A 22,898-nucleotide genomic window follows, 5' to 3' on the forward strand; every position below is an offset into this window, starting at 1 on the left:
GTCACGTCACGTATTTGTAACATTAACATATGCAAGAATTCGGATATATAGTGGTCCCTTGATTCACAAGTTTAATTACGATCTCAAATCTTATTTTGCCAGGTTTAAATTAATAGAAAAGCCATTCATTCATTCCAGTTCCCACCTCAAATAAAACACCAGCAAAAATGTTTATGATGTGTTTTTAATAATAATAACAATAGCACTGTACAGTATTGCACTTTAGATGTTTGTAAGGCAAACTTATGTTTGATTAAATATATGAAATTCTCTTAGTTTTATAGTAAACTAACTGGGAGTGGCAACATACAGCTTGAAGCAAGCACCTGGCTTCTATTTTTGAAGAATTGTTCACTATCTGCCAAACTGATGATTGTTAAGTTTGTGGCCACCATCTCGCGGCCATAATTTGATATTTGTTCTCACAAGACACAGAAAATTGGCCAACATTGATGGCTCGTATCACAAATAAACTTGTAAGATGGATCACTCGTAAATCGAGGTACCACTGTGGTCTTTTTAATATGTACAAAAACTAGGGATGTCAAAGTTAACACGTTAACTCGTCTCACTGCCGTTATCTCGCTCATTATCACAAAAAGATTATCGCATTAATCGTGTATTAACTCAGATTAATCGCACAATTTATTTTGACCACAAACACTCCTTTGCTTTAACCGCGAATGGATATCTGAAATGCGGTGCAGGTTGCTACAGGGTCAGTGATCAGGTCAATGTTTACGTCAGTGCAAAGATAAGCGAAAATACTACCGAGCGGTGTGCTCGGTGGCAAATCTTCAAAAGTCACCCCGATGGACCTTTCGATAAAACAACAGTAATTTACATATAGTGCAGCGCTGAACTCTCTTTTCATCGAAGCACATCAAGTTTAAAATACCATCTCAAAGCAAAATGTGGTCCTGTGTCTGGTATACTTGGCACCTGTGATTAATCAAAATTCAAAAGTGTGATAAATCTGATTTTAAAAAAATATATATTACCAGCCCTAACAAAAACCCAATAAGAAAATTCACTGCAGTTTTGAAAAACGTTCACAGTAACTCATTATTTTCATCAGTAAAAACACTGCACAAGAGACAAAATGATCATTGTTAGGCCTGGTACACACAGAAATGGGACTAATCAAAACACAAAATTGTTTCAAGAAATGCAAAAACACTGATGTACACAGTATATGACAGCCCTGTGTGGCACTGTAACACTGCCAAGGCGAAGTCACCCAAAACAGAATAAGAAGTCGGGCGATCTAGTCAAACTCACAGTATTGGTGAATGCAAAGCGAGGAATAAAGGAGACATTTTTGTGGACTGGATTTTTGGTGAGATTTTTGCTGGAAAAGCTATTAACATGCGTAGGAGTTTTGTTGTTGTTAATGTTTGCATGGTCACGTGATAACTGCCACAACCGTGGGGCAGCATTTTGAGATTTAGCCACTCTGGGACGTAGTTTAAACAATGGTCAGATTCGGGCTCTCAAAACGCTGACTCCGTGCGGACAGAATGCAAAAACCTTTTTTTTTTTTTTTTTTTTTTTTTTTTAAAAAACAACTTAGAGATACACTGAAACGTGTTTCCGTGTGGGTGGGGCCTCAGTCTTACTTATAAAGACCTTTACACCAGAGGACTGCCACTGATAATGCTTGGCAACAAAAATACCTATTTTTCCAACTTGGAATTGCAATTTTCTAACAAATTAGCTCAAGATATGCTTAAATCGGACGTTAAATCTATTAACTATGGACAAACGAGTGCCAAATCTATTTTCGCTTTACCTGAGGGAGCACCAAGCCAATAACAATTTAACCAGAACTTCAGGAGGTCTTAAAGAAGCAAAAAAAATTGTCCTTACTATATTTTTGGGCCAATCAAATTCATTCAGAGACTGCAGTGCTGGTCCTGTGTGGGTTCCAAACCTGCCTTGGAACGGACAAGCTTCCAGGTAAGACGTTGAGGTGGTGGTGGTTGTGATCACAGCTGGGTATCTTCTCTGGTGTCAAAGCTGGACTCGTGCCTCTCTTTCAGGCTACTGTTGTAGACCGGAGGGTCCTCGGGGACGTGAGCCAGGGGGTCTGAGCGAATCAAGTAGCTGAGGTGGAAAGGTGAGATGAGGTGGGAAGACATTGTCATAAAGTGAAGTTGAAATAGATTCCTAATCCTAACGGTAGGCGGCAGTGAAACCCCTTGATCTCTCCCACCCAGTCAGCAAAGAAAGGAAGTGATGAACATGAAAACAAATCACAATTAAATTAGAATTAAACATACTCGCTTCCTATCAGCTATGGATGTTTCCCCTCGTTGGCTATTACAGTACAAAAAATGCTGGTGCAAATCTACAGAGCGTCGAAAAAAACATTGGGATCCAACTCGTCTCCTTTTCATTTCTTTATTGTTGTGAATGGCTTGTGAGAGATGTTATACAAACACTCACACCAGTTGCTCCTCTATTTGTGCAACAGCTTCAGCGAGCGTCCCAATTGGCTATTGTTCTGTTAGCATGCTGACCACACACACACACACAAGGATTTGCCATCGTATATATTGAACAGGTTTAACATTTACGATTGTCGGCGCCAAGCAGGAGCAGATTGGAAAGAAAAATCACTCTGAACACCTCGCAGCACAGGATAATCTTTCAGGAAAATTATGCTTTCCGTTGAACAAGTTTGCCCAGCAGAATGCAATGAAACACTGTAAGCGACATTTTCATATGAAATTTGCTTACACAACATCATTGAGCTCCAGCCGGGTGTCTGGCGAAGGGTTAATCAGGACGTAGGACAGAGTGTTTTGGTGGTCGTTTTGCTCATCTGAAATAAGAACTTGAATCAGAAAGTCGTCAAATTTGAATTTGGAACCATTCAATTAAATAATTCAAGATATAGGGTACCTGGGAACAAACCTTGCAGATATCCCAGATTGACTCTGTTCATGACATCGCAGGCTGTCAGAGTGCTCAAGTCCTCTAATTTAAAGGCAAGACAAAGGGCCTGATTTACTAAGATCCCAAATAGCGGGCGCTAAATTGTGTGTTCACGCTAATAGATTGCGTGCACGTGATTTTGCGCTCCTGGTAGCTCTGATTTTCATCATAGAAAATTTGGGATCGCGCTGCATGCTCAAAATTAACTTTGAAGTAATAGAATTGAAAGTGTTAGTGGAAGAGGCAAACAAACATACTTCTGAGTAAAAGAAAAGCAGTATGGATTTAATCATTTTACTGTAACAAGCCAAGCGCAATAGAGAACACGGCCGCGATACTGCAAGGGATCCTGGTTAAAGTAAGCCCTTTTGAACTAAAAATAAGTGTTTTGGCAACAGCCTTTTCTCCAGGGGAAAGTTGTTACTAGCACCAGCCAGAATGTCTCAGCGTATTGTCTTTTTCTTGTGTTGTGACAAAATCCGCTTACCATATCCTGAGGTCGGGAGGCCCAAATAGCTCATGCGGTTGCGCACCAGCTCGGAAAGCTCTTCTCTCTCGGAACGTCGGTACAGACTGAGGCGTTGCTGGGCGGCGCGCTGCCCGTGGTCCTTGGTGGAGTCCCGGCTGGTATCCTGCCACCGGCTGCTTCTTTTGCTCAGACGCCGCCGCGCCCACTGCATGCTCTTCTTCCTCGGTAGCGGGCATTCCGAAGGGTCACTGAGGCGCTGGGACTCCCGGGCCCCGTCCCTGGTGTCCTTGTATTCATCGACCGATGGCTGAGACTGTGATTCAGAAGACGGGGGAAGAAGTTTCAGTCTTCTGATTCAACAAGATCAGAAGAGGGCTCAAAAAGTTCCCTTTTTTGGGAACAAATGCGTCATGCCAACCCAAATAGATTCGCCAAGTAATGAAATTTTATTTAAAGTTGTCGCTCATGTAGCATCAGGAGCGGCAGCGACCGGTCAAAAACCTCGACAACACCTGAGTTTCATTCCTGTGGCGACAACATGACCCAAATTTGTACACACAGACACCGTAGTCCATCACTAGTGCAGTCATGATAGCAGTAAATGTTTGAATGAAAAACACTTCGAAATCCGTCGAGAAAATCACCTCAGACGCGGAGAAAATGTGCGACTCCGTCCGATAGATCCCGATTGGAATTTCCGCACTGGATGAGCAGAGCTTCTGGAAGAGTCTGCCATAGGTACCGATCCACAGATCTCCCTCTGTTACTTTCATCTGAAGCAGAAGACAAAAGGTGGGGTGATACTTTTGAATTGTAATACCGGACATGCAGTGGGGGGGGGGGTTCATTATTTGATCCCTTGTTGAATTTGTAAGTTTGAAAGAAACAGTTTCAGACTTTGATGGTTGTAGAATACTTGTGTTAAAAACAATACAAAAGTTGTAAAATGTATTTGAAACCCTACAACTCAGGTGTGCACAATCTTCCGATCTGAAACGCAAAGCAAAGACTGTCAAAGATTTCAGGGACGACGAGATTGTTGACCTACGCAAGGCAGGAATGGCTTCCAAAACCAACAGGCCTCCATGCGTCTTATGCGTTATTAACGGATATCTGTCTATAGCAATAATCAAACAAGCATCGAAATTAGAGACTATTTCTTTGTAAGTGAACGAGCTTGTGATTATCATAATGATTTGATCTCCAGCTGATTTCGTAAAAACAATTGTTGACTCACAGCACAGAGGTATCCCGATCCTGGGGTGGTGTCCAGCCCCAGCAGCAGCCTCGCAATGAGGATCATGTAGTCCTTCACAAATGACTGACATGCAATCACGGAGACAACACAGTAGGCCTTTTGAGTCCAGTACAGCATTAAACTCGCAGACAGAAGTGAGTCGGCAGAAGAAAAAAAAAAAAGCAGACTGATAAAAGTAGATGTACACATTCAACTTCAGAGTACATACCTTTCTACTTTTACTTAAGTTGCAAAAGTAAAAATGAATGTTTACTGTCAACACCTGGTTTGATCACTTGGAACAGTGGGGGTGGGGGGGGAATACTTCCGCAGACAAAGGTTTCCTTTTAAAGAGAACCTCATGATATATGTTGCATGTTGTTGTTGTTTTTCCCCACCCAAATGTTTGCAAACGTCTTATTTTGATTAAACACAGAGATAATCAGTCTATCTGAATGAGCCAACCTGGTAAAGCAGCGTGTCAAGCATGCTGATGCTGAACACTCGGCCCGCGGCGAAAGGGAGGCGGAACATGAAAGCCAAGTTGGAGCCGTTGTCGCGCTCTTTCTGCGGGGGAAACCATTTTGTTCAAAAGAAAGAAATGATCGAAGGATATTCGTTCTTGTAAAACTAATCATTAACATTTCATGACACGCTCTGCTGTGTCTTACTTTTTCCAGCTTGGATAGAGCCAGCGAGTAGCAGTCCTTGGCCCGAAACTGCATGAACCTCATGTTGGACGGATGTGTGAGCTCCGTGATGATGCCGAGGCTGGGAAACAACCTGGAACGAAAGCTGAGGTGAGCAATATAGCTAAATGGACATTACCACAAGCCCAAAGCCGGACCGCAGTGGGTGAGCCGCGATATGAGTGAGCACTTATTGCAGAATAAAAACATTTTGGCATCAGAGGGGAAAAAAAAAAAAAAAGCAAACTGATTACTGAAACATTGTCTGCACGTTGACAATAGTTTTGGCGTCGGCCATGTAGTCTTCCTCCGCGCTCATCGTGCTCTCTTTGTCCACTACGACCAAATTGTCTGCGTATATGATGCCGCACTGCAGAAGGCTGTCGAGACTGAAACATATTGTGACAATCATAACACACACTGCTGAACTGTGTGTATGATAAAATAATTATGGCATATGACTCAATCTTACTTGTCTATAGCCCCAGCCATGTAGTAGACCATAGGGAAGCTGCAGATGGCCTCTAGGAAATGATTATCTGGCCTATTGGGAACACAGATTTACTCACCAAATACCAAGAACTTACGGGTTGACACAGACTATTCTATTCTATTCAAGGGAAGAGAAGTGTAGGCAATGAAGTGATTGGCTGACAAAGAAGGAAAAGGCTCAGTCAGGGGATGATTGGCTGACATAGACGGACGGCAATGGCTAGGTAAGGAGTTGATTGGCTGACAAGGAAGGGGAAAGCGTAGGAAAAGGGCTGATTGGAGGAAAAACTTAAAAGGGCATTTTGACAAGTTTAAGCAATGATAGCGACTCATAGAAAAGAAAGAATGAAAAACAACAACTCAATCATTGTTCCCAGAGACCCTGTGATAATTCGCAATGGTTCCTCTCCGCAGTAATTGAAGGGAAGAGGAATGCCGAGTGCGATGTTGCTCGATTACCGCCTGTCCTTAGGCGACCCCCCGCCAGAACATTATGCATCTGCCCGGTGATGCCGCTCCTGCTGCTCAGAGACCTGAGGCTGTCGTAAGTGTTGCGATTACGTATCCAAGTGTGTGGGCGCAGTACTCAAAGGAGGGGAGTGAGCACCGCGGCAAAGGACTATTGACGGTTACGTGTCATTAAGTTCAAAGCGAGTTGCTATGGTTACTCTCTGCCACGTTTTTATGGTCTTGGCCTTAAAAAACAAATCCTACTGCCACAGTGACAAGGAGAAGCAGACTTTGCCTTGGGATGGATTCGTGTGATTTCTACAGAAATGATGGTGCCGCTGAATGCGAACTCACAGGTTGTCCAGCAGTAAGACGATGGGATTAAGTTCCTGCCGGGGCCTGTAATACGCTCGGAGAGGCACTATAAAGTTGTAGAGACCGTTCCCGGCCGTCTCCGCCGACACGATGATGACCTTGTTTTTGAAACCGTATGCCTTTGCGTCCTCAAAACTGTTGTGCCTGCAGCCCTGGGAAGAGTAGAAGTCAAATAAAAGCAGGTGTGGGATGAGGGAGGAGGGAGAAGGGAGGGAAGCTTCAGGACGCAAGAAAAGTACAGAGAACTGAAACAAAGCAGGACTGCCCACCTGGTCCAGACGTAGGCAGCAAAACGGGGATTTCTCAGCCAGCAGATGGCACAAGGTGGGCGAGCTTCCGATGTAAGGAGAGTTAGGGGGGTAACCTTTCACATACCTGGCAACGCATCCCAAAATAGTATCGTTAATCAAAAGGCTGCAACGGAAGTAAAGAAAATGTGGAGTTAGAGCTTTAACTCCTACTCTAAACCATCAGACTCTGGAGTCTGTCTGTTTTTTTTATTTGCTTTGTCTGTTTGCGTAGTCAGACGTAACTGATGTTGGAGCTGGATGGCCATGATATTACCATCTACTTCATCCCGAAGTGTTTTTTATTGGGTTCCTTTGTGAAATCTTCATTTGTGCACTGGGAAAAGAAAAAGGCCTGCTGGGTACACACTCGAAGTGTCACAATTAATCGAATCAATGACAACTAATCAATCATCAAATGAATCAACCATTTCGATGAATCGTTTAGAGCCGTTGTTTAACTTAACATTGTCCAAATCCTCGGAGTTCAGCCTCCCAATTAATGATTCAACACAAACAAATAAACAACGACAATCGGTGGATAAAAAAATAATTTTGAAAAAAGCTTTTCCAATAAACTGTAATGAAAAATAAATGTTCATCTGATTATTCAATTAACAGATGGAATAAACAATTCTACAAATGTTCGACACTGACAGCTCTAAGTACACACACATCGATTTTTAACATCATCTAGACCCCACATACGACGAGCGGGAAAAAAACGAGTGTTTACTGCTCTTATCGTTTTTGGTATTGTCGAGATGACCGTGTGTGTAAGATATGCTGTGACGCACGGTAGCAATTATCATCTCACTCTGTGAATGAGCGGCCTCTCTCATCCGTGAAGACGGCGTCATCCTCCAACCGGTCACCAAGGAGGTCACACGGCAAGATTGAGGATGAGTCTGCGATCTCCTGAACCGGAGCGATGCTGGGCCGGCGGCTGCCCGCTTCGTTGAGCGTGGGCGGCACCGCCGTGGAGCCAGCGGGGCCCGGCGGGCTTGAGTTCTGAAGGTCCATGGCGACAGTGCCTGTAAGGCGATCCAACAGTTCAGCACCTCTCCCCTATAACGACCGGCAGAGGTGGCAAAAGTACTCACACTCTGTACTTAAGTAGAAGTACTGTTGAAAAAGTAATAGTTGTGTAACTATTTCAATTATTTTCTCAAAATCATATAACTAAATACATTTGATTACTTTTCTTACTTTTGAATGCATCCATCAACAGGACCCTTGGATGTTTCCTCTAAGATAAAGTGGATTAACACCATAGCTCATTATTTTGGAATTACCACATATTTCTTCTTTACACAAGTAATAAACTGATCACAATCAAATTATAAAATGTAAATTCATAATAAAAATGTGGCTGTTGCATTATACACACACGATGTATACATATACCGCTACATTATAAAACATTACATCATGTTGACCTAATGACAAATGTGCATGATTTAGACAATATCTCTTGAATGAAAACCCAGATAACTGAATGTTAAAAATAGTTTCCCCCTTTTATTAACTTGCATAATGTTCATAATGAGAAGGAAAACAATTCACTAGACACAATCTTGCTGCATGCTAAATTTAGGAAGAATAATGAGGACTTTGTACCTGCCAAATTAGTAAATGACAGGTGAGAAAAAAATTCACTTTAACTGTATAGTTGTCATGGCCCTTCATGTCCTGCCTTATAAGACCCTAAGATATCAATCAAGATCTTAACCGTGATTGACTTTTATCTCTCTATATTTACGACACTATAAAGTACAGATACCTGTGTTCGAATGTAGGGAGTAGTAGTAAAAAAGCAAATATATATATATATATATATATATATATATATATATATATATATAAAATTAAAGTGCAGATAACGGTAAAAACTAAAGTACAGCTACAAAGCATTTGTACCACCGCTGACAACCGATGCGTTCGCCGTTCTCACCCATGCTGGCGATGATGCTGTGTACGGGAAGCTGCGAGGGTCCGTCGTAGTGTCCCTTTCTGCTCTTCTGTTTCTGCTCTTCCCCGTTGAAGATGAAGGCCGAGTTCTCCTCCTTTGTAATGTTGATGTAGTAGCAGGTGTCTGCGGCCGCCATAATGTGGCGTGGGCCCGGATTCAGCAGGATGCTCTTGTTGTCCTCCTTCCTGATGCCAATCAGACACACGCCGTACCTGGACGGGACAGAAATTACCTGGTTAACAATGGGTCACTTCAAGTTCGTAGTTAATTTTTCAAGTTCATTAACCCTCAATGTTTTTTGTTGTTGTTGTTTTTTGTTTTGTTTGTTTTTGGGGGGGGGGGAAATCAAGCCAGGCATCCTAGTCAGCAAAGGTCAGATTATCAGATTTCTCTGTGTGATTTTTCCTCGCACGGGGGCTGACACTGGAAATTCATAGCATATACACAGCAATAATCAAGTGGAATTTGAGCATGTTTACTCTCTTCCGATCAAAATCCAATAGATTATCAGATGCGTCACAGATTTTCCTGAGCGATTGTCCTGTGGTGTGGGGTGCGTTAGAAGTGATTCTTCCTCCCCGATCTGCTTGAAGAACGTTCGACAATCGTAAATGGTAAACCTGCTCAATATAGTTGATCGCCGCCAGCCGCCACTGCTCAACTCACTTCTTGTGAGCGTGGAAAGATGCGTAGGTGAAGCTTTTGCCACGGTACGCCCCAAGGAACTTGCTGTCACTCAGTCGGATGTGGTAGACCTCGTTACCGGAGCAACAGCCGTACATGCGCTGCCACTGCTGTGGAGACTGTTGTCCTTCCCTGCGTGGGGAACAATTATTGTCTTTGTAAAGGCAGACTTTTATTTTTATTTTTTTGTATTGGATCCCAGTCCATTATGCTTAATGAAATGTCAGTAATTAAAAATTAAATATAGGACGAAGTCTATTTGGGACAGCCTTGCCCAGTCACCGGCTGGTGACTAATGCAAAACGTCACTTTTCTTAAAGCACAGTGCTGCAGCTATTGAGTCACCTAATGGTAAGCCATCAATTAGCTGCTGACGTCAGAGCATGAAAGCGAAATCTGTTTGCGTGCTGAGTAGAAAAAAGAATTCATTCCACGAGACGTTTTTTCACACGCATAATAGACTTTTTTTTTTTTTGAAATCTCTTTCTTTTTTTTTTTTACTTTTTTTCATGATGGATGGAGTCACCAATTGACTGACCGTCCACTGGAAGTGTGCACCAGGAGCGTGACCAGGGTGGAGGTGGCAGGACACACGCAGTTAAGGGCCAACATGGCGTACTTGAACTCCTCCTCACAGACGACATGATCTAAAAAAAAAAAATGTAGATAACACATTTTGAAATTTAAAAAAAAAAATCCTTCATTAAGTATGACAGATTACCTTAACAGAGCAATACTGCAGTATTTTGAAAATTGACTCTGTAATAATGCCTTATATACAAATACATTGAAACCCCCCGCCTATTTGCGGTTCACGATTCACGTGGAAAATGTCCTCACCGAAAAACTCATCATTTTGCATATTTTTGTGATCTTTCTGTAATGCCCTAAAATGCCACAAGATGGTGCAAAGTACTGGCTAAGGGGCAAGTAGTAAACAGTGTGAAGAAAGTATTGTTGAAGTGATGCATCAACTGAGCGACATCTTTGTATCTTGGAGAGGAGCTAAATTTAGCTTGGGTTGTTAGTGGAAGTTCCAGAGAGTCTTCACCTCATGCGCATGTACACATGTACTACCGGTGCATCTTTTTCTTCTGAGCTTATGCAAAAGTGTCATTTTGAGTGAAAATGGTCAAAAAGTCCACATAGAAAATTCCATGTATTGTAGCATACGTTGTTAATGTCGTTTTGAAAGGAAAACAATCAAAAACCGAAAACAATCAAAAACCGAAAATGCAACAAGTTAGCCGAGTCTAGCTTATGTTCTAAATGTGAAAAACAAAACCGTTATCTTTTCACTTGAAATACTGCAATTGAAAATAAAAACTACTCATTTGCAACATTTACGCTCACCTGCAAATTTGACGTGAAACTTGTTCTCGGGTTTGAGTATCTGAACATAAAGTGGACAGTTTGGAGCAAAGTCCTTGACGGCCCAGGCTCTCAGGATGGTCTGATGATCCTTTAGGACATCACAGTATGTTTTTTATTTGTTTGTTTGTTTATTTATTTGTTATTTTTGACAGAATAAAGCAACGCTATCACCTTTTAAGGTAAATTTGTTCGTACCGCTGCTGTGCGATCCACCTCGTTACGATTGCTCAGGATGAAGCAGGCCTCGGCGTCATCCATTCTGCAGCAAAAGAAAGATGGAAAAATGATCACAATGTATGAAAACTTTAATTGTTGCTTTATTTTCAGCAGCGTATTAGACCTCTAAACTAAGTCTAAACAGATCATTTAATTGGCCCAAAGCTAAGGTCGGGAGGAGTAATCGGTTTCGTATGTTTGTTTTATTGGTATGCACTTTTTTTTATTTTTTTATTTTCTATATACTTATTACAAATGATTTTGTGGATCCCCAAGCTACGACTTGCAAAGCTCTGGGCGTAACCACTTTAATAAATCTTATTCACTGCCAGCTTTCCCAGTTAGCAAGGATATTTGACATCTAAAGCCGTCAATGGCAGTGAATGTATTTTAAGAACCACTGTCTATGGCTGTCTCTCCGTCCAGGATCCAGAGGGGCACTGCTCCCTCTGCCACTAATTCAGAGTCACCGCGGCATGTTTGTCGAGTATGGAGGAATAAATTAAAAAATAAATTGGCCAGCAGCAATGAGTCAGCCAGTCACACCTGCAGTGACATTTAACTGCTCATCTGTTGATTTGGCATCCACTTTCAAGTGTCTTCAGATGCGATTCGCATATCATTAACAGAACCACAAGAGGGCAGTCCCCAACCCCAAACGGTGCGTGGGAGGATTTGAAATGTTGTTATCAACAGGACACACCAGTTGGACACATACCGCATATTCATATTCTCTTTGGAATTGACTAAATGTACACTGAGGATTTAATGTACAATTGTTCCACATTAACCTTCAGTCACTCACTTGGCTCTGAGCAGGTCCTGGTCTTTGAGAACGGAGCCTTGCAGACAGATGACTCGCTGCGACCACAGCGGGATCTGGAGGACACGTCGCACCTTAAGGCCCATTTCGCTCGGACACAGGATCACCACGTAGTAATCCTTGAGGAACATACAGCCAATCATGTCAGCACCCGGTAAAAAATAATAATAATCAAACCGATTTTTCACTGAATTAATCCACATTTTTATTATTTATTTCCTACAAATGTTGAAATCTTTTATCTACCCTTAATTTAAACTCAAAACCCGCATTTAAACTCAAGGACACTTTTTAAAACAATTAGTAGTTTACAATAGAAAACTGCTTATTTATATATATACAAAAAGCTTGAAAAAGCCATGAAAAAAATGTTGACTAACTGCAGATTTCCAAGATGCAGCAAGAATTTTCTGCATTGTTTAACTGAAAAGTTAATTTAGCAGGACTGTGATATGTCAACCGCCCCCATGATTACTGTATCTACTGTAATGTTTTGGGACATTTGTGCAGTCTTGTATAAAGTACGGGAAAGCCAGTTGGAATGACATTTGACATTAAGTATACCAAATAATTTTCTTAAAGAATCATTTCAAAATGTTTTCCACCATTACTGTCACCTCTAGCCGGTACAAGTATAAAACATATTTTCCAGAAGGGAAGTAAAAGTAAACTGCATTCCTGGTGTGTAACGTTACCCTCATTATCACCACAATGGATTTCACCATTGTAGGTAGCGGAGTAAAAGTTGCCAGAAATATAAATAGCGGCGTAAAGTACAGAAACTTGCAAATTCGACTTAAGTACAGTAACAAATTATTTGTAATCCGGTACATTGCAAGACTTTATTTTTGTTTGGTGGGGATCCGTGAGATTTTTCGAATATCAAATATGTGCCTTGTCCTAATACGGTTTGGGAAATACTGATGAAGCCCGGCTGGGAGTGATTCCTGCTACCTGCAGCCTGGGGTGGGCGTAGAACTCATTGAGGAAGTCCATGAGCAGGTCTATTTTGAGCACGCTGACGCACAGGACCACGTGCTTCTCCGTCTGCGCCCGGTGACGGCTGTAGTTGCCCCCCGATTTCTGGCTCTCCATCCACAGGTACATCAGCTCCTCAAACTCACATTAGAAACATTAACCTCACCCCATCTCCTAAATTTCTAACGTTTTCCTCTCCCGCCCAGCCCGGGCCGGCGTCCTCTGCCTACCTGCAGGGGTAGCACCACCAGGGCCACGCAGATCATGACGACCACCAGAAGCTGTGATGGCCAAATGCGGGGGGTGACGTCGCCAAAGCCCACCGTGGAGAAGGTGACGATGCAGAAGTAGAAGGAGTTGAACAGCGAGAGGTGTTTGCCCGCTCGCTCCAGGTGCTGAATTCCACATGTGCTGTTGAGGAAGAAGACATTGGTGCACGGATGTGAATGTTTTTTTATCATCTGTATATTACATATACAGATGATCTTTTTGAAGACTCTAAATCACCCGTCTTTGATCGCAAGGAAGGGAAAATGTTTTTATAGTCACTCCTAAGAAAAGGTTCAAGACTGACCCAGTGAAGACCAAGCAGAGTAGAGTGCAGATGAGGATGAGGACCTGGTTGAACATAGCCGAGTTGGTCCTCTGGATCGCTCTGTGGACGTCGTTCTGCAATTATAAAAAGAATTGTTTGGGAAAAAAAAAAAAAAAGCAAAGAAAAAAAAAAAAGGTGGTGTTCAACTTTTCTTGCAAGTAACTCCAGATGAATCAATTCAGAGTTTTTTTTTTTTTTTTTTTTGCAAATACCGGCGATAATGGAAGTTCCCTGCTGCTGCGGAACAAAACAATACCACCACGTGATGATGAAACTTTAGGTGAGGTTTGCGAACGACGAAGATGAGCAGACGCAGGGAGGGAGTTTGTTAGCACAAATTGAGTTAAGAGTTGATGAGTCCGGGTCGGCAAATCCAAGTAAATGACACCAGCTAAGTTAATGATGTTGACTCACGATCATGTTCTCCAGAGCGCATTTGGCAAGCCAACAGTTGAGGAAGACCGGAATGAAGATGTTCCTAATGGAAGGCCAGAAGATCTGATGAGGAAAGGACGAGGCGGCAATCATGAGGGTGAGTCACATCGAGACATCCAATACGGGAGCATCTCAATAAATTAGAATATGACACAAAACTTAATTCATTTCAGGAGTTCAGTTCAAATAGTGAAACTCATATGTTATATGATGCGAATTCACTGAACACATAGTAGAATATGTGGAGAATATTTATGAGCCAGTATATTAATTCAGTAATTCAGGCTTAAGTCGATACCCTTTGACTCAAACAGCAAAAAAAGTTACAACCCCAATTCCAATGAAGTTGGGACGCTGTGTTAAACATAAATAAAAACTATACAATGAGTTTGCAAATCATGTTCAACCTATATTTAATTGAATACACTACAAATACAAGATATTTCATGTTCAAACTGCTTAACTTTTTTTTTTTTTTTGTAGAGTTTGCATGTTCTCCCCGTGCCTGTGTGGGTTTTCTCCGGGCACTCCGGTTTCCTCCCACATCCCAAAAACATGCGTAGTAGGTTGATTGACGACTTTAAATTGCCCGTAGGTGGGAATGTGAGTGCCAATGGTTGTTTGTTTGAATGTGCCCTGCGATTGGCTGGCAACCAGCTCAGGGCGTACCCCGCCTCCTGCCCGATGATAGCTGGGATAGGCTCCAGCACGCCCGTGACCGAAATTAATTTAAAAGGAGGATGGAAGAAAACACAGGCACAGTCTACTCTGGCAAATGTATTTCATTTATTAATAGATGATATATAGCAAATATAATAATGTTATAAATAAAGTAATATATTAAATATAATTAACTGCAATATCCTCCCGTTGTCAGTTAGTGGAAGAGCACTTAATTGTTTTGCCTGTCACTATACATCATTTTTTATTTTTTTCCCCCTGTAAATAAATCACAATTTTCTGACCTAACAAGTGAAATGGCATACGTTCGCTGATGATGTCACGGCACAGTGTTTAGGAATCATGTTCTAATTTTGTTTTAAATGCAACTATAAATGTTAACGTCGTTTACCGTAATGATGAAGGGGACCGTGTTGATCATCTCCAGGAGGAAGGACACTTGGAACATCTGCTCCCAAATGTTCCCCTTGCAAGTAAACCAACTCTTGAATCACCACAAACAGCGCAGCCCGAAACTCACCTATGTACTGTAAATAACAACCAACGTCTCACCTTGTAGCTCAGATACATCAGCAGCATCGTCTCCAGGAAGCTGATGATGGCCACAGTGACCTGCCAATCGCAGGAAGTACTTGATTAACATTCATAAGAGTGCATTGAGACACGAGTGACCTGACTTGAGGGGTTTTTTTTCAGGATACAATATTTTTTAAAATAGCTTAGCTTTGCCTTATGGAAAGGCAGCTTAGCTAACAAACAATGCAAAATACCATTGACATGCTAATCGTTAGCTTCAATAGTCGCGGTTTTAGGTACAACGCATATTTGAACACAAATTTATGGAAGAAATCTACTTATCTTCATTTGTGTCTGCATGAGTGTACAGTATTATACTGCCTCCCAGTGGCCAAGGTGGGTACATCAGAAGGAGCAGCACAATTAGTTGAATTGCAGATTTAAATCATGATGCACAAACTGTTTAATTCGTTAATTCTACTTGATTATGTTATTACTCAGTGTTTTTATAAAGTATCACGGTATATCGTGCTATTTTTCCTCAATTAAAAAAACGAAACATTTTTATGTTTTGGTGGTGGAGGCTGCAATTTCAGTGGGGCAAGATGATTTGAGAGGCAAGTGTTTTGACTTACGAGCGTGGTCAAGGAACAAATTAAACTCATATCCCAAGGCGCCACTGTATATATTACGCCGGATATAAACTTGGGTTAATTAACCAATCTAAATTGTCCATAGGAATGAGTGTGAATGGTTATTTGTCCACATGTGCCCAGCGATTAGCTGACGACCGGTCCAGGGTGTAACCCCGCTTTTTGCCCCAAGTCAGCTGGCAAAGGCTCCTGCAGCTCACCCGGGACCCAAATGAGGACAAGCGCTGGAGAAAGTGGATGGATGGATTTGGACTGTGACTCACTTGAATGGCCCAGACAGGAATCTTCCGGTCCACCCAAAAGATCAACTCCCTATTAAGACAAAACATAAAGAGCAGCAATTATCATCATCAACTACATCATATGATTATACTGTATGTACAGTATATATTCTATATGCAGTATGCGTACCTATATAAAAACATGCATATATTTGTGTTTAATGAATATCTCGGCGGCACGGTGGACGACTGCCTCACACCTCTGAGGACCGGGGTTCAATCCCCGGCCCCGCCCCTGTGGAGTTTACATGTTCTCCCCGTGTCTGGGTGGGTTTTCTCCGGGCACTCCGGTTTCCTCCCACATCCCAAAAACAGGCATGGTAGGTTAACTGAAGACTTTAAATTGCCCGTAGGTGTGAATGTGAGTGCGACTGGTTGTTTCTATGTGCCCTGCAATTGGCTGGCAACCAGTTGAGGGTGTAGCCCGCCTCCTACCCGATGATAGCTGGGATAGGCTCCAGCGCTCCCGGGACCCTTGTGAGGATAAGCGGCTCAGAAAATGGATGGACGGATGAATATCTCTCGACAGTTGTCAATTCAAAGTGAGCATTATTAGTAGCATGTTTCCATATTTTTAAAAGCAGCTCCTGATGCTTACCAGTTAATGTCTGGGTCCTGTGTCGATCCGTTCCAGTGGCGGTCCATACTGTGACGGTAGAAGACATACACAATCAAATAATTATTCTAGCTGCAAACGGCGCTTGAAGGGGCCTTCGCAGACCGTTTTGCAGGGCGAATCTTGGAAACGGTCATAAAACTTTGATGCCTATGATCCACCTACATTAGATGCCGTACGTTTGGCAATTTAGCGTCGCCCATCTGTCGAGCATACCCGCTTCCGATTGGAGCACATTTGAGCGGATTTCCCGAGCAGCGTCAAAGTATATGCCCTGAAATTGACCCAAAATGTCTGCTCCAAACCAAAATGGTCGACTTCCTGATCAATTTCAGCCATGGGACCTTGAGTCTTTTTCATGCATCATGTTTTAATAGACATGGCCACAGAGTTTCCTCGGTCCTCAAAAAAAAAAAAAAAAAAAAAAAAGCAACTACTTGTTGGAGAGATGCTAGTGTGCTTGCTGGCTACGGTCAAGGTGCCCTTGAGCAAAGCATCAAAACCTTGTCAAGTTAGTGTCGCCCATACTTGTGATTGTACTGTAATTGGGAATCAAATATCCCCGTCACACTTGCAAACCCGCACTCTCATCACATTAAAGCATGCATGTTGTTGCCAGGCAACCGCATGACCTTCACAGAGGATCTTAGAGACGCTGTTACATTATCATATATGAGTGTTTTTCCACGCGGATGTCAATCATCGCACGGACCTTTTGGCGTTGCCGGCTGGAGCGCTCGACGGGCTGAAGCTGTGGGCGCTCTGACCCGGGTGGTCCGTCACCACTCGGATGATGTAGAGTAGGCAGGTGAGCAGCTTCAGGGAGAAGTTGAACACACGAATTCGCAGGCCTGGGGGCAACAAAGGAAATCCGGTGTCAAATTGGGGCTTACGCGAACAGCAGGCCAGTGGTTCTCACACTTTTTACACTAAGTACCCCCTCAAAAAGTATATTGTATTCATCGATACCAAAGCAGTGGTTATATTCCTAAAAAGGATATTTATTATCATTATACGCCACTAAACTTCTGCACATTTTGAACCTTAACACTACTTAAATGATGATAAAATGCAAATAAAAGATAAACAAAATGCATATTTCAGTACTTTTTGCACAACTTGCTGTTCTTTAACAAGGAGCTGAGTGGCAATATTTGCATAAGGTGTTCCCCTGTAAAAGTTACAGTGCATTTTAAATTCATCCAGAAATTTCATCCCAAAGCCAAATATCCCATTTTTTTTGTGGGTTGTGTATCTCCACCCATGTACTTAAACTGCCCTTTAAACACAAGCTTTCAGATATGCATTGAGTATTTTAGAGCGATGCAAAGTAGATGACGTACTGGATCGTTGGTTTTTGATGAAGAAAAGCTTGAGACGCTCCTTGAAGGTGTTTTCGTTCACATAAAACTCAACGTGCACCCTGGCAGAAAGAACATGAACACAAAGAGGCGTTTATTATTATTCATGAAGTGACAATCATCCATCCTAATTATGCATCTTTGATACCCTGTCTCTTACAGACACCTTGAAGTCCATGTAAAGTGAAAATAAATGTCAATTTTACAAACCAGAGTGTTGTTAACAACCCTGCCAAACCCTGTGGGCGTGTCCGGTGAATCTGGGGAAACGGTGCTGCGCTTTACAAAAAATAAAAAAATTAAAAATGGAAACCATTTCCGACGCATTCCTACTTGTTTGAGCCGTGAAAATATATCCGTTTAAAGCCCGCAGTGGCTGGAATATATTCTACCGGGTCGTCACAAAAAGAGAAGAAATGAGTTCAAAATCCGAATTACATTAGTATGTGAATTTTTTTTTTAGACACATGCTGAGAAATAATGAAGTCATACTGGTTCAAATCTGGTAGCAATGGAAAATCTGTAGGACACGTTTTTTTCTTTTAAGAACCCTTGGTAATGGCGAGAATGACCGCAAAACTGCAGACTTTCTGTGTCTTTTTTTTTTTTTTTTAAATACTTTTTTGTGAGTCTTCCATGATAGACATGGCTACCAAATTTCAGGCTGCTTAATCAAACCGGCTTCGAAGGCTACATTTTCCCACATTTCAAGAGGGCACGACAAAGTCATTTATTTAAAAATGAGATTTTTTTTTTTTTTTTTTTTTTTTTTTTAAAGGCAGACTTGCATCGACCTTACATTGGATCACATTAGATTGCGCACCGAATGATTCTGAGATGGGTGCAAGCTCCTCATCAGAAACTATTTGGGGTCCCCGACAGTCACATTCGGTGGCGCAGAGGAGGTGTGAGCATTTTCCGTGCGTGAGAGTACTACTTGTTGGCGCACCCACGCACCACGGCAAGTTATGACCCTTAATTGGTCGCTGTCGAGCACGCAATTACTCTCTGAAGGTCGTCTGCTGTGCAAAAAGGTGCAAACAATCCTGACAGCCCTTGAAAATGGACTGCATTCATTTCATAAGTGTAATGACGTTTTTTTTGTTGGTAGGATGTTTCATGGCTAAAATAATTCATCCATCAAGCTGCTGCCAAAAGCTTCCCTTCCCAAGCCAGTTTATAAGCAATAGATTAAAATACCTCGGCCTACTTCTGAATTTTCTCACTCCTTTTCTGATGTCCGATGTCATGAATGCTTTTCAAACATTAGTCCTAAAGAAGCCTGCTGGCATCTCCTACTCCTTTTTAAAAGTTGCTTCTCTGATTGTCGCTCAACCAATGACAGAGGTATACAGGTATAATACTTCTATCGCGGAAGAAAAACTCCCTCATACCCCGAAAAAAAGCCTTTGTCTCGCCTCTTAAAAGCAGGAGATCCCGTTGTGCCGAACAATTATCAGCCCATCTCCAACCTCTCTGTCGTAGCAAAAGCTTTGGAGTCATTAGTATCTTCACAACTAAAACATTTTCTTGATTCACATTTTATTCTAAATGCGATGCAGTCTGGTTTTAAAACCAAGAACAGCAATGGTGACTGCATGCCTTAAAGGCTTAGATGACGTTAAAATTGCTACTGACAATATGATTCTTTTTTGCTTTCTTTATCAAAAGTTTTGACACTCCAAATGGTGGTTACTTGGTTTAGACGCTTCCTCCTTGGTCACACATAGACTGTTAGGGTTGGTGATGTTATATTTGACCCAATCACCTTAAAAAAAGGGCGTCCCACAGGGTTCAATTTTAGGACTGCTTATTTTTCTTTTCTCTGTGAATAACTGTGATCATGATCAGTAAAATCACTCACGGTATCATATTTGTGCTGATGTTACAGTTTTGTACTGCTGTGCTACTCTTTTGAGGCTCGTGTTCCAGATTTAGGGTCTAATTATGTTTCATCGCAGCATGATTTCATTGATGTCAAAAAACTAGGAAATAAATACAGAAATAAATATAATAAATAGTAATAAATAACACTAGGTCATCTGCCTCTGCCCTGCCCATTTCTACCTTTGATGGTACTCATTTTGAGTTTGCTGCGACATACAAATACCTCGGCATCTGGCTGGACAACAATCTAGATTTTAAACATCATGTCAACGTATTTGTCAAGAGACTCAAGTTCACCATTGGTTTCTTTTATCGGGTAAAATCATGCTCTTCTCCTTCTTCCCGCAAACAGCTGGTTATGGCCCTCTTTCTGTAACAATTACAGTCCCGTGATACAGTTTATAGATTTGCTTGTTCCACTGCCCTAGCTAATCTTGCCCGCTCAAGCATGCAGCTCTGAGATGCATTACGAACCCATCATATAGGACACATCGCTGTGCTCTTTACGCCTTAGTTTGTTAATCTTTACTTGCTGCACGCAGGCAGCAACACGAGTATATTTTTAGAAGAAGGCTATTCTTGATAAGCTTCCACGATGTATCTGCTCTAAATTCTTGATGATTCATAATTCCACGATCCTCAGATCCAGCACCTGGGTGTGTTTTAAAAGTGCCATCCATTAGGACTGAGCCCAGTAAGAGAAGACTAGTTTACTGGACCGGCCCCCAGTCGACTCAAACTGACTTCGTTGGTCTCTTCGTATAGTTTTAAATTAAAATTGAATTTCTTGATACCAGTTCCTCCTGGTCTGACGACTAGCACTTTTCTTTATTGACTGCTCTCCATTCTGGGTGGGTGGTAGTCTATGGACGATAGTTTTCTGTTTGTAGTTGTACTCTGTCAGCCTTGAAAAAGAGACCTAGGTCGCAGTGGGTTTTTATTTTCTGGTTAAATATGCAATTGATTTATTTTTCTTTGACTTGTTGCTTCTTTTTTGTTGTGATTCCACTGTGGCACTCATTGCGATCGTACAGATTTGTTTTGCTTTCAACAGTGGTTAACTTCTTTTGAAGCTTTTCACACAAAAATGTTTGGCCCTGGAGCTGACTACAGTAACTACATTGCACAACATTTTCTTCTTTTTTAAAAAAAAAATATTAATTTAATTTCCATTATTTCCTACTGGAAGATTTTATTTTAATTTAATATATATATTGATGAATATATGAGTATAAGAGAATGAATTCAACTCTTAATTCAAGGCACCACTCCACAGGGAAAATGAAACGCATTCTGATTTGACTAACCGGCTAAACCACAAAGGCACAACTCCTCCATGTGGTCCGTCCGTCCATACCTCTGCGCAGCATCCATACTCCAAGGGTCCAACCTCCACGTGCCTACAGTCGGACTGGTCCAGGTCGGAATGATGATCCTGGGATCCATGGTGGGCGGAGAACACCTGCGCTCAGTTCTAATCCCTAAAAAATGCTCTCGCGCACCTCCTTGATAAGAAATCCAAGAAAATGTGGACATCACGGGCAAACCGCGTACGTGACGAGTCATTGTTTGGAGAAGAATAGAAAAAAGAAAGGCCATTGGAATATTTTTAGAAACCTACAGTACATAATCTGTCTTCCCTCGCTCTTGTTGGTGTTCTCTATCAAGCTGTTGCCACAGCAACAATGCTACAGACAGAAGAAGAAGAAGGCAGAGTGGCCATCCAGCATGATTTGCAGCCACAAAGTTGAAGTCAAGTCGGGCTGGTATGGAAAGACGTTTGGGTTTTGAGTCGCTACCCTTGATAGGCAGCTTACGGTCGTACTTGTAGGCCACAAGTGGCACAAGCAGTGGAAAAACCGTCAGTCGTAAGACAGTCCTTCTACTAGAGTGCTGAATTGTCGTATTAGAGAGGACAAAGAGCGTACTAGTACGTGGACCTTAAGATGGTTATCGTTGAATAAATGCTCAAACGGCTGGCATACTACTATTTGGCTTCCGTACACGAGGCACCGAATTTGAGGATTTTGGTGTGATGGAGTAAAATGCAGACAAGAGGCCTCCGAAGAAACGTAGAAGAAGAGCTTTTTTTTCCCCCCCCCTCGCTGTTTTTGTCTCACTTTGCATGTGATGGAGTGACTCAGCACTTGTCAACACCCCGGCAGAGTCCACTCGCAACCCCGCGTCCACACTCCCCCATTATATTAGTCGTGGGAGGACTGCTTGCCATTAATGCTGCCTAAATGGGAGACATCCATTTATAGGAACCCTGCTTGGGCCAATTAATGGATTTAATTTAACAGCTCCTTGACTACCCTTCCGTCAGCCAATCAGCTCTTGATATACCCCTCTCCTTCGTCGGCAGCCAATCAGCTTCCTACCAAACATTCTGGTCATTTGTCAGCCATTTGGCTCCTTGCCTACCCATCTCCTTCCTTGCCAGCCAATAAATGACTTACCCAACCTTCTTCCTCCTTACCAGCCAATGAGCTCTGCACTTACCCTTCTCCTATATTAGCCAATTAGCTTCCTTCCTAATCCTCTATTTCCTCGTCAGCCAATCATGTGATATCACAATTGATATTACAAAACTGTGGAGCGTTTTTCAAAGGCTCAACCTAAATTCGGGACACTCAATCTCAAAGCCTGGAAGTACTGGAAGTTAGGGCTCCGTCCACCCTATTGTACAACTTACCTGTCGTTCTGAAAGCTCTGGTCCCCGATCAGAAGGTCCCGGAAGCGGAAGCGAGGCGGCAGCGGGGGCACCTCGCTCTGCGGCTGCTCCGCATTCAGCCTGGAGATGTCCAAGATCACTCCACTGGTGCCGCCCACGGTTTGGAACGTTCCCTTGCAACAGCTGCAGAGAAAAGACGGGAATGGTCAGGGG

At 42.3% G+C, this 22,898-nt stretch overlaps 1 protein-coding gene across 1 annotated transcript; it reads right to left on the minus strand.

The window, feature by feature from the left end:
- Positions 1-186: 186 nt before the first annotated feature.
- Positions 187-21,457, minus strand: kcnt1a (potassium sodium-activated channel subfamily T member 1a). The gene is given in 30 exon segments (XM_061698178.1): positions 187-2,106; positions 2,743-2,827; positions 2,920-2,982; positions 3,428-3,722; positions 4,054-4,182; positions 4,647-4,730; positions 5,112-5,276; positions 5,318-5,429; positions 5,590-5,724; positions 5,808-5,879; positions 6,632-6,804; positions 6,922-7,027; positions 7,757-7,973; positions 8,894-9,123; positions 9,578-9,727; positions 10,134-10,242; positions 10,949-11,057; positions 11,165-11,228; positions 11,991-12,127; positions 12,963-13,127; positions 13,217-13,397; positions 13,561-13,655; positions 13,996-14,079; positions 15,089-15,163; positions 15,250-15,309; positions 16,130-16,178; positions 16,746-16,755; positions 17,489-17,614; positions 18,107-18,186; positions 21,369-21,457. Coding segments are annotated over 30 exon segments (3,567 nt in total). The 3' UTR covers positions 187-1,988.
- Between the last annotated feature and the right edge of the window lie 1,441 nt (positions 21,458-22,898).

This window comes from Phycodurus eques, chromosome 15, assembly GCF_024500275.1.
Source record: "Phycodurus eques isolate BA_2022a chromosome 15, UOR_Pequ_1.1, whole genome shotgun sequence".
Lineage (NCBI taxonomy): Eukaryota > Metazoa > Chordata > Actinopteri > Syngnathiformes > Syngnathidae > Phycodurus > Phycodurus eques.